Genomic DNA, 12543 nt, shown 5'->3' on the forward strand with positions numbered 1-12543 from the left:
TGGCCTGAGATACTGGAGATGGCAGTCATGTGTGCATGAGGTGTGCTTGCTCGTGTGTATGAGCAGTGCATGTTTTTCTTTTGCTGATGAAGGCTGTGGCTGAAAGCTATGTAAGTGTCTTTTAATGGTGCCTGTTTGCAACTTAAATGTCTTCTTTACTGTAAGTACCGATCTGTCTTTTCCTTCATTGATAGCAAATTTCTTTTGTTATAGCTATTACTATACATTCCAAAGGTAATATCATTAGATCATCATCATTATCACCACCACCACCATCACCATCACCTTCATCTTTGACCCATTAATAACTACTGCTAAGGACTAAGGAAGCGCCCCCCCCCCCCCCCCTTGAGCTTTCTGTCCATTGCAGTCTTTAGCTATGCATTTTGATTGCTGCTCTAACAAGTTTTCTAATGTCACCTACCCATCTTTTTGTTGTTTTTATGATATTTCCTGAAATTCAGGAATACCTTTCTTGGTATATCAACCATTCATTTGCACACACATGTCCCACATATGTAGATTTCATTTTCATTACAGTCAAATGTACATCTAAATAATTACTTATTCCATTCCAGCCTTTCACCAATATATCTGTCTGCTTTCTGGGGTTTTCTAGTAATTCCAAACATGCGTACTCCACTACTTGCTTTGTAACCCTTTGCTTTTCAGTGGTTTTCACATTAAAAGTCCTCATTGTTGCAAGTCAGGACTGGAAAGAACACTGGTAGTAAAATTTGCATACTACAAAATTTTTTGCAGATGCAAACTAGATCATTTTTACTCTTTTATTTTGTCTATCTAGTAACTGGTTTCAGCTGTTCTAGAGACAAAAATTCTTCAGCTCATTCTATAACTTATTGTAAACTTGTACCATTTTCTGTTCAGTGTGTAGTTTGTACATTATTTTAATCTCCTTTTAATTGATTTTTCAGACCTGATTTCAAACTTGGTCTATTAAGTTATTCCATATGTTGTTGTAGTTTATCAGGACTAGAGGCAAACAGAACAATGTCATCAGTAAACTTAAAGTTGTTTTGGCATGTTCAATTAATACATATTCTCAGTTTAAGGACGTGTATAAACTGTAGTTTTGGTGGGAGAGAATCTCTTTGCCTGACTCCTCTTTCAATTCTAAATTTTCCACTATTTGGGTTCTCTAAGGCTGTCAATATAGATTTGGTTGAAAACTAAAATTTTTCTCAAAATCAGTGAATCTCAGGCAAGTGGTAATTCATCCTCATAAATCCCACTTCTAAAGCCAGTTTGTTCCTCTGTTTGATTTAAATCCAATACTTTTCCTATGCAATTTGTAATTTTATCAGATAGCATTCCAAGCAGTGAGCTCAGAGGCAATATGCACACATATGCCAATACCATGAATAATAGTCATGACACATATGAGTACATAAGAATATTACCAGCAGCCCAACAGCAGTCATTTCCATTGGACAATGGTCGAGTACTTGGTGAAAAGCCTGTGGCATTTTAACCACCTGATGCAGTTGGAAGACTGAGAACATTTTATTGAGTAATATCATCTTTGTACCAGTTTTGGGGAATTGTCTTGTTCTGCAAACCTTCCATAAATAATGTTGTGAGTTCCTTTTTTTATAAGGATTCCTCTATGTTAAGCTGTTTTTATTGAGACACTATGTACACGTATATCTCATTAATTTGTAACTTGAATGACTCGACACACTCATGTGACATTACTTTCAGGGTGTTAGTATATTCATTACTAACTGCAGTATCTACGTTTGTATTTATTTCTTGAAGCATAAAAACATTTAAAGACATCTTTAAATCCTTGTACAGTTCTTTCTATGTTTTTCATTGTGTTAGTAGCCAACTTAATGACAGAATTCAATTTCTGCTCAACACAAGATTCTGATTTGTTTTCTTTATATTCTTGTTTTCAGTAATTTCTCTTATCAGATTCTCGTTCTACTTTCCCACATTCTCTTGAAGACATTTGTGATTAATTGTGTTGTGTTCTGTAACTCTATCATGTTCCTATTACTTATTTGAGTCTCCTGTCCTCTCCTTCATACTGGCTTTTTACATTTTGACAGATGGGAATGAAATCATAAAATGAACTATTTCAGCAGTTGTATGAGTGCATTTAGGTACATTAAGAGAAGCTATCAGAAAAATAAGTCTATATGACCATGTCAGGATCGGAAGTCATCAGCATCCCAAACAAACATCCAGAATATTACCCACTGCTTTACCAATGTAATTTCTACTTACACAGAGCTGTCATTGCTCTAACATTGTCATAAATTCACTGCTTAATATTTCAAAATTTGGCTGGTATCAAAAATCTGTACAAGTGTCAGTACCCATCAACGAACGTTGAAGCAGGCCACTCCTCTCTGTATTGCTAATGTTATTACATATCATACAGTTTTAGATATGTTATGGCATAGATTTAAAAATGTAGTATGTCTTTGTAATATATAAGGATTTTGTCCAATTAATGTTAACCTTAACTCATCAAAATCTGTCTTTCACGACAGATATTTATAAGAGATTGAATCACTTGAATTTTCACAACCTTTTGCCCTTTTTTTTTTGTTGTGTAATTAGTCTTTTGCATACATAACAGCTTTCTCACTATGTTGAAATCATGCAAGCAATTCGTTGCAGATGATTTATGAAAGTGGTGACTGGTTAGTCGGTGGTGACCTGGAGGTACTTGAAAGGATCCGATGGAATGACGGGCTAGACAGCTATCGTCTAACGCCACTTGAACTTCGAGCAAGGTTTAGGGAAATGGGTGCAGATGCTGTTTTTGCATTCCAGCTTCGAAACCCAATCCACAATGGACATGCATTACTTATGCAGGTATGTCTTTCTTTCTTTCTCTAATATAAGACTTGTCAGTTATCGGATTGTAAATAGTTGTAATATTATGCCAACTTTTAATTTTTTATATGCAAATTCAGAGTTTTAAGGGGTAAATTAGATTTTCCATAAAAGCTGTATGTTTCATAATTTAATAAAAATATTCTACTTTACTGCAACTGTAGACATCTTTATGACTGCAAACCTTTCATTTTTATTATTTTTATACATAGAAATCCTTTTTTTTGTTTTTTGCTCATTCAAAAAATGTAACATATTTTAGTGGGACATCATATGCAGCTTAGAAATAGCAATATTCTACATTATTTTTCTTATAAGTCACTTAATTTTCTTTCTATAAAGATGCTCACTGGGAGGCATCTGTGCAGAATTTCCTGAATTTCTCTTGTAAATAACTGTATTTCTAAAAACAGTTTTCTAGTTATACATCCTAATATGCTGATATAAAACTATAAATAAGGAGAATCAGTGACAATTTCCACCGAGTAACGATGTAGTGTGGGTTATGTGGCAGGGTGAGGCAGTGCATGATGACTACAAACAGTCTGGAAAATAAGATCAATTTGTGTAGGAGGAAAATTAGTGAGGAATTACTTAATTCATGGTGAATTGGAAGCAGTGGTTATGCAATGGAGGATATAGAATGTGGAAGAGAGGATATATTGTTGCAAAACATGTTATAACACTGTGATTTTTCAACTGTCATATAATTAGAGGTTTCTGGGTCCATTTTCTTCTCAGCAGTTAAGATTTGAGTATAATAAATGTAACCTATTTTGTATTGTCAGTTTCTATTCTTCACCTAACAGACCTCCATATTCTCCTTTGCCATGTCACAAAATCCTCTATCATGTGAGACTTAAAACTTGTATTGTGCCTGTCAGATTGTCGGCAGTCATCTTTAGTGAGGTATACAGAAGTAACTTTTTCTCTAACTGTTCTGTCATGAACTAAACACTGTACTTCCTTTTACCATAACATTGTATCATCTAAGAATAAGTTTATGCAATATATTGAACTGTCTGTAGAGTTTTTCTGCTATATTAGGTCTTTTATAGAGATGTGCTACATTTGATTCCTTCCTGTCTGACTTATTGTACACTAGGCTCCTTACATTAAATATTGTAGTAGTTTAGAATCATTTATCTATAGTCACACCATTCTCATATAAACAATAACTGTATACACTTTTAGTATTATGCATTCACAATGTGATAATGTCATTTCCATTGTGAAAGGACACAAAACGAAAGCTCTTGGAGGAGCATGGCTTCCGGAAACCAGTGCTGCTTCTGCATCCTTTGGGTGGTTGGACAAAGGATGATGATGTACCCCTGCCAGTGAGAATGGAGCAGCATAAAGCAGTATTAGATGAAGGAGTACTCGATCCAGAGTCTACCCTGTTGGCGATTTTCCCATCTCCAATGCAGTATGCAGGACCCACTGAAGTTCAGTGGCATGCAAAGGCTCGAATGGTAAGTACTGTGTGAGAGTCCTTTACGTAATACAGATATTTCTTCAACAGAAAAAGATTGTTAAGATCCTCACTTACCAGTATGAAAGGTGAAAGCAGGCCCATAACCATCATAATATTTGACTGAAAGCATTTAAAATATGGACAAGGAACTTTTATAACATTATATCAAAAGTGACAATCTTCCCTCCAGTTCAATCCTTGTTATGGGAATTGTCATGGCAGAAGCTGGTAACTCGACCCACTGTGGCGCTTCTTCTATGTAAGACTTTTGAACTCTGAGAATAGTTGCTATAACCCTCTGTCCTGTCGAATAATCTCTCTTTGGCTTTGAATACTGGATTGACAGTGTGTAGCAGGGCAAGGGCAAGGTGGGGCTATCCTACTTGTTCTTATACCAGTCCTGATGTCAGTATTATATTTTCCCCTTTGCTGAATATCTTTTCATTCTTAGTGCTTATGTGATAGTGACACGAAGAAACTAATTTCTTTGTCATCTGTATTTCACAAAATTTTATCATCCACAGGATAGTTCTCAGATTACTGATGATAAGGTTTAGTAGTGCTTCTGATAGCTCATTCTTCGACTGTCAGAGCTCTTTCTCTTTCCATTTCTCTTGAAGTTAGTCAACAGCTTCAATGGTGGATGAGGTCTGGAGACCCAATGGCAAAGAAGGTGGAAGAACCAACTTCAGCAGCATCTGTATTCCATGTTAGGAGTGGCTGCAACAGGCATCTGTTCTCCATGTTATGAGCGACCTTTCCTTCTGCTGGCAGTAGCTCTAAAATGCTTGGTGACAGGCTATGTGATGAGCTGACCATAAAAATTCTGTCACGTTTATGAAAATGTTGTCTTCTGGATCTGGTACAAAGGCTAGGGCATACCCTGTAGGCAACGCGTGTTGGCATGGCCTGGTCAGTATGAGAAATATGCAAGTGTTACCATCGCACGGGTGCTGACGGCTAAACAAGCTAGCCCTCACATCCTGTCTTGCAACACTCAACACTGGCACCATGACTGGATGGTACAATGAGCTATCTAAAGTCCTTGAAACCCGATGCATAGACATCTGTGTGGTTCAAGAAATACGGTGGAGCGGAAGCAAATCGTACGACATTGGATGCGGTTACAAGCTGACGTATAAGGGCACATGCGGAACAGCTAGTGGCGTTGGCATTATAGTGTCATCCAAGTCTGATGGTAATGTCTCTGAAGTGCAAAGATATGATGATTGCCTGATGAAGATCATGTACATCACAGATGGCAGAAAAATCCACTTTTTCAGGGCCTACACTCCACAAACTGGCCAAGCAACTTCCATCAAGGACACCTTTTGGAGGATGCTTGATGCAAAGATCGTTGGAGTGCCCCCAGAAGATTACATCATCATTGCTGGTGATGTGAATGGGCACATAGGGTGCAGAAAGGAAGAACATACTGCTCACAGTGGGCATGGATTCTGAGAAAAGAATAACAACGGTGAGCGTATCCTTGATTTCTCAGAAGCTCATAACCTGGCAATTGCGAACACATGGTTCAAAAAGTGTGACTCACATCTAATCACGTATTACAGCAGCACTCATGCCACACAGGTTGACTACATCCTCATGAGACACTGTGATCTCAAAGATGAGCTTGATGCAAAGGTCATTCCCTATGAAACAGTTTCGACACAACACGATCCATTTATTTGCAAGCTACGAATCAAGCTACCAACAAACAAGCACCTAGATCACACAGGACCTGCAAGAATCAAATGGTGTAAATTCGAGGATCATAGCCCACATTACTTTGCCACCAGTTACTACAGTTGAAGAAATCTTGGAGAAACTGAAAGAGTCTGCTCACGAAGCTGCACAGGCAGTTCTTGGGGCAACACAGGCAGTTCTTGGGACAACAAAACCAGGACAACGGAGGATGGATAAAGATATGTGGCTTTGGAATTACACTGTCAAAGACACGGTACACACAAAGAAATGATTGTATCCAGAGTTTCTTGCTGATAAAACTGTGGGGCGATGGAATGCATACAGAACAGCCTGAAGAGATGCAAAACAGATCTACATGCGAAACTTGACACATGTGAAGGAGAGCGGGACTTATATCGACTCACTGAAGCATGACATCACAATTCAGAAGATGTTCATCAGTTCTACAGAGTCTGTGATGAGACCAGTAATCTGCTAGTTGACTGGAAGAAGGGCAGAGGATGATGGCGCAGCTCCTTCAAGAAGATCTTAACAGAAGAGTTTCCCCATCCACCAATACCCATCACCCATGCTGTTGAAGGGCCCGCTAGAGAAATTGCAGTCGTAGAGGTCAAGACTGGAAACAAAGATACTAAGGTGGACAGTGGGCCTAACTAAGTTAGATCATGTTTCCAATGACAGCATCAGGAAACAGTTTGGTGTTGCACTAATCTAAGACAAGATGTGTGAGAGTCATCTTCAATGGTGTGGGCCTGTCTTACAGGCTGGTGATGACTCTAGTGCCAAGGCAGGTTACACACTTGAAGTCGTAGGCAGAAGACCCAAAGGCAGACCTAAGCAACGTTGGGCTGACACGATTCGTAAAGACCTTAAATGTGTGGACATCCACTCAAATGCAACCCATGATAGAGCAAAATGGAGACAATGGACCCATGTAGTGGACCCCATAGGCACGCGGGACAAATACTGAAGGAAAAGAAGAAGAAGTTATCATTTCTGGAAGTTTTTCAAAGTTTCTTATGTTTGTATATTGTGAAATATTCATCCAAGAGGTCATTTCCGCTCTGTTCTGGATTTAAGTTCATATTCATGATAAACGTGCTTTCAGTGCCAAGTGTTGTACTCCATTTACGACCCTGCTTTCAGGTTTGGGCTTGATTTTAGTTACGACATGATTCTGTTTTGTGAGACATCAGGCTCTTCAAAATGTCTACATCACCATGGTTCCAGTCAGACAATGTAAAAGGCATCACCTACAAGGAGAGGAACCAGAATACAAACCAGTATATTGTTCTCAAGGTCTGTACATTCAGGAGGCTAACGGATACTAAAACAGCAGTAAGTCAGCTGCACATTAGGCACCTTAGAGTGTTTTCCAGACGTGCCAGTCAGAATCCAATGAAATCTCTGAAAAGATTTGCCTGAGTCACCAAATATAACAGGTTGAGGACTTGGTGTGTTTGGAAAATCTATAATTTTACCAGGACATCACAGTCAAGTAGTGGTGTGAGAAAAATGAAGAGAAGCCCAAAATCTGGGATAAATTCAATGCTGAACTGAAGAAAAGTTTGGTGAAAGTCAGCAGCAAGTAAGCTTAGCAGAAGAACAGTTGAAAGAAAGGATCCAACATCATGAAGAAATGACCTGGTCCTACATACAGAATGTTTTGATCCTCTGCTACATTGAGAGTCTGAATATGACTGCTGACAAAATTACACATTTGATGAAAGGAGTCACAGAAGAGATTTACCCAACTCTTCTGATGAGTGATATCACAACAACAGAGATATTCATCAAGAGATGCCAGCAGATTGAGAAAATGCGACAGAAAGAGTTGGATGAAACGGGTATGACTGATTTCTGAATGTGACCCCTATGGCAGCTATGGAAGATGATTTTTGCCTCATCTCTTTCATACACCATATTGTAAGAGAAGAGGTACAGCATTTTTTGGCAGTTATAAATATCAGACTGAGTAAGCAAGAGGTAGCAGCTATGAATGTCAACCTCATACATCAGGCAGTAATAGAGAATGTTGAAAAAGAGGTGTAAATATCTTTAGAATCAATCTCTTCCAGCAGTCAAAAACACCAGGCAGAATGGACTCAGCCAGATCAGACTTAAGCCACAGCCATCAAATGACACCCTCGTACCCAACTAGTGCATGTAAAATCAGCTGCTCCGCCAAGTATAAGACCTTACAGAAGAAGAGATATTGGAGGACAGAGGAAAACACACTTGTATATTTTCACTTTTGGATGTCCTGGACACTTTGTATTCTACTACAGAGAAAGGAGATGAGTTTTTGACTACAACTGCTACACTACCATCGCAACTGTAGCCCGGATAAGGCTGTTCACCTACATGCCATAGCTGTTCCCCATCATCGTACAAAGTTACCAGCCTCTCGCCTAGTCACTGAATTCAGGAAGATTTAGTGAGGCAACCATCTATTGAGATGAGTCCACCACAGATGAAAATCCTTCATATGTGACACTTACCAAGATGTCAGGAACCTCATCACGATTATCATTGCTGGCAACCCTGTCTGAGCACTAGTCGAGTCAAGAGCTTTCTTTCCTGTATTGTCAAATGTTTATCATTGACAGCTAAAAAAGATTGTGTTCCATTATATGAAAGTGATTGTACTAAAAGTCACAAATGGGAAATACTTGCAGCTGAAAGGAACTTGTACTGGAAGAGTAACTACCAGTGAAATCATAATGCTATTCTTGGATGGTACTTCTTGCAGGCATCACAAGCAATCAAAGACTTTGGAATATTAGATCTCCAGACTGATAAAAGTTATTTTTAACAAGCACATGTAACAAACACTGCTCTGGGCAGTTGTTTGGTATTGAAAATGTTGCTTCCCCATCATCAACGAGACAAGTTACAGTCATTTAAACTGTGAAGTTTTTGTTGATTTCAAAAAGCTACTCAGGCTCACAGGAAATATTTACATGCCAGCAACAACCATAAGCATTGCAGGCTCCTGCCAGCTTCAAAAGTGTGATGAACACCTTTGACACCTTAAATGAACGTTGTGTCTTTGCTGTCTATAGGACACTGTCATTTTTTATTAAAGACATTTGATTATCATCTAAGCCACCTGAAAATTATGTTGAAAGGTGTCCACATGTATCCAAAGAAGTGCCTCTTCATTACTCAAGAAATAGAAAATTGTAGGGCACCTTCTTAGTGGAGATGGGAGAGTCTGTCCCAATCCAGAGAAAATAAGAGCAAGCACAAATGTTCTGACACCTTGCCACATCCATGATCAATAGTTTTCTGGGAATGTGCTTGTACAACCAGCAATTCATACAGGACTTTGATGTCACATTTTCCTGAAATGATTTTTTTAAATGTCTTTTCTTGTCCTTAAGGGTGCACAAACCTCTTCTCCAGCCCTAGCAGTTTATGATGAGGATGCTGAGACTGACCTTCACACCAATGCTAGCAGGTACTGGATAGGTGTAGTTACTGTACAAATTCAGGAAAAGGTGATAGCTTAAACTTTCAGAGTACCCTCAAGTCTGAGAGGACCTACTCTACAACCAACAAAGAGTGCCTTTCTGTTGTTTGGGCCATCAACTCATTATATCCATATTTGTTTGGCAAACCATCTTTATGTGAGACAATCATTATCTACACTGGCTGACTGGCCTAAGTGATCCTTTGAGTGAGCTGGGAAGGTGAGCACTGAGGCTCCAAGAATACAGCGTCACACTGATATACAAAAACGAATGCGAACACAAGGACACTGACTGCCTTTCAGTGGTTCCTTTGGTGGAAGACAGCAGTGTGGATGAAATCTCAGTCATCACTGCATTACATGACATTACTGCTGAACAAAGAGGAGGTTCAGCATTTCTGAAAACCACAACAGTCTTGAAGAATGAGGAACTGACCAAAGGAGAATGGAACATTTTATAAGAGGGACTATGATCTGATGGGGTGGAAGTGGTTGCTTATCATCCCAGCTCATCTACAGCCAGCTATCCCGAAGTATTTCCACAATGCTGCAACATCAGTTTACCTGGGGCATATGAAGACTCTGGAGTGAATCAGACACACATACCACTGGTCAGGTCTCTACCAATCTGTTAGATACTATGCGAGCCACTGTAAGGAATACCAGCAATGGAATGCATGTGCTGCAATTATCTCAAAGGCTTGCAGTGCTAGTTCTGCCTGCAGCAGTACCATTTCACCAAATAGGAATCAACCTCTTCGAGAGGTTCCTGAAGTTGACAAATCAGAATCAATGGATAATAATTTGCACTCACTACCTCGCCCACTGTGCTGTCACCAAAGCTGTGCTGACTGCCAGAGCTGAAAAACTTGCAAGATTCCTTGTAGAAGACATCAATTTCAAGCATGGATCACTCCATGCGATCATCTCTGACAATGGAAAAGTTTTCTAACTGACACTAATGTTGGAGTTGAACAGGGAGATTGGGATAGAATTCTGCCTATTGTGACATTCACATACAAAACAATGAAGCAAGGCAGTACAGGCTCCACCCTGTTCTTTCTGCTCCACGGTTGTGATGCTGATGCAACAACGGATACACTGTTCCCGTTTCAACTGGATGATAATCAGGATGATTACATGAAATGTCTTGTCATCAAAACTGTAGAAGCAAAACACCTGGCTCACATATGGATCCTGGATGCCCAGAAGAAAAACTGAGAGTGTTATAATGCCTAGTACTGGTCAGTGAGATACAGCCTGGAAACTTTGTATAGATTTTTATGTCTGTGTAGAAAGTGGGACTACCATAAAAGCTACTAAATTGCTATTCTGGACCATATCGTATCCTTTGTCACTTGTCAGAGATCAGATACAAAGTCAAGGATTATGACCCTTCATCACAAAGACAAAACTGCAGAGAAATCGTTCATGTCCTCCATTTGAAGCCTTATTACAGTCCTAGCTGCAAATTGACTATGTGGAATTCTTGTTCAAGCAAACAGAAGACCCGCTCAGTGACCATGAAGCTTCGATCCTCATGATAGTGAGGAGGATGTGACAACATGACCAGGATGCACAGACCCACCAGCACTGCCACACAGAAGACCAGTGACAAGATCTGGATCCAGGTTGCTACTGCTGGCTCCAAAGAGAACTTCTGAAATAGTGGTCACTGTTTCTCCAGCAGAGAGTGGAATGCTGGGGGCTGTGCTGCATGCAGTGTGGCATAGCAGCTAGCATCACTGGCTGGCATGCTGCAGGTCACCAATTCGAACACAGCCACCAGCAAGCTATAGCCAGGATGTCGGTTCTGTTTTGGCTGTACGTTCACGTTCATAATAAATTTGCTTTCAGTGCCAAGTTTGTACTTCACTGATGACACAGAATTGGACTTGATTCTGTTTATGACATGACAACATTATCACTCCATTTAATCTGCAATCAGCAAGGAAAATGTGAAATCTTGCCATTATCTGGGTTATTTATCAGCTTCCTGTCACACTATATCTCCATGAATTTCAGTTTCTTTCCAACAGCCTATTTTACTCCTCAGTAGCTATGTCTTTATCAGACATGTTATCTGCATGCATCTCAGTTCATTATCATACGAAGACTTACATATCTCTTCCTTCCCCAAGCCAGTGGAATATGATTTGACATACGCTAGTCACCAAAAGGAAAAGGCCACAGCAAATTACATTTGATGGTTGATAAGTTAAGTTTGGTTACTTCTAACTGCAAAATCTGGCAGACACAATAAAGACAAAACATATGAACACATGATAAAATTTTCAATGTGTGTTGCGGAAAAATACTGACAGAAATTAAATTACTAATTACATGTTTGATACTTGTCTTTCTGTACCATCATCACTCCACTCTGTTTCTGTCCACCTGGAGATCATCTGCTCTTGCGGATCTGTTGCAAAACTTATACAAAAGTTAGTTGGCCAAGCCTGCATGCTCTTTTAATGTCTTACCCAGTACACCACAGTAACATGATAAACTGTCACACTTAAATTATACTATTTATTTAACTGCATTTGGAGTTGTATGCTTGAATCTGAAGACATCTGTTGGAGGTAAAACTGCACTGCCTGAGCACCTTTAGAACATCCACAATAAAGTTGATAGTTGTTGTAAATGAGACACTTTCAAAACTGTTCAAAATTGTTCATCGTCACCGTCCTAAGCCAATGGTCATGCACTGCTGCATAGAAGCCTCATCCAAACTTCTCCATGCATTATAATATTCAGCTTTTTGCAGCCAAGTTTGAACTGCTTGTTTCTTTATGTTGTAAATCTATTTTCCATGTTATCATTCTCTGAGGCTTTTCTCATTATGAGGAACCCAATACAAAATCTTGTTAGTCCATCAACCATTATTTTCTCTCACTGTAAGTCCATCCTGCCTCTATTTCAGTTTTGTAAGAGCTGCTATAATGCCCTCAACTTGTGTCCTTCTCATATCCATTTATTTAGTTGTTTAGAAGTGATATGTTTGTTTATC

General features: G+C 39.2%; 1 protein-coding gene across 7 annotated transcripts in view; it reads left to right on the forward strand.

Annotated features, from left to right (window-relative positions):
- LOC124545815 (bifunctional 3'-phosphoadenosine 5'-phosphosulfate synthase) overlaps positions 1-12543 on the forward strand; it is a 361076-nt gene that overhangs the window by 322894 nt on the left and 25639 nt on the right. For all 7 annotated transcript variants that reach the window (XM_047124762.1, XM_047124764.1, XM_047124766.1 and 4 more), the window contains 2 exons: positions 2653-2850; positions 4110-4346. In XM_047124762.1, the coding sequence (XP_046980718.1) occupies positions 2653-2850; positions 4110-4346 (435 nt within the window). The remainder of the gene's footprint in view (positions 1-2652; positions 2851-4109; positions 4347-12543) is intronic.

The sequence above is a fragment of the Schistocerca americana genome, chromosome 8 (assembly GCF_021461395.2).
Source record: "Schistocerca americana isolate TAMUIC-IGC-003095 chromosome 8, iqSchAmer2.1, whole genome shotgun sequence".
NCBI lineage: Eukaryota > Metazoa > Arthropoda > Insecta > Orthoptera > Acrididae > Schistocerca > Schistocerca americana.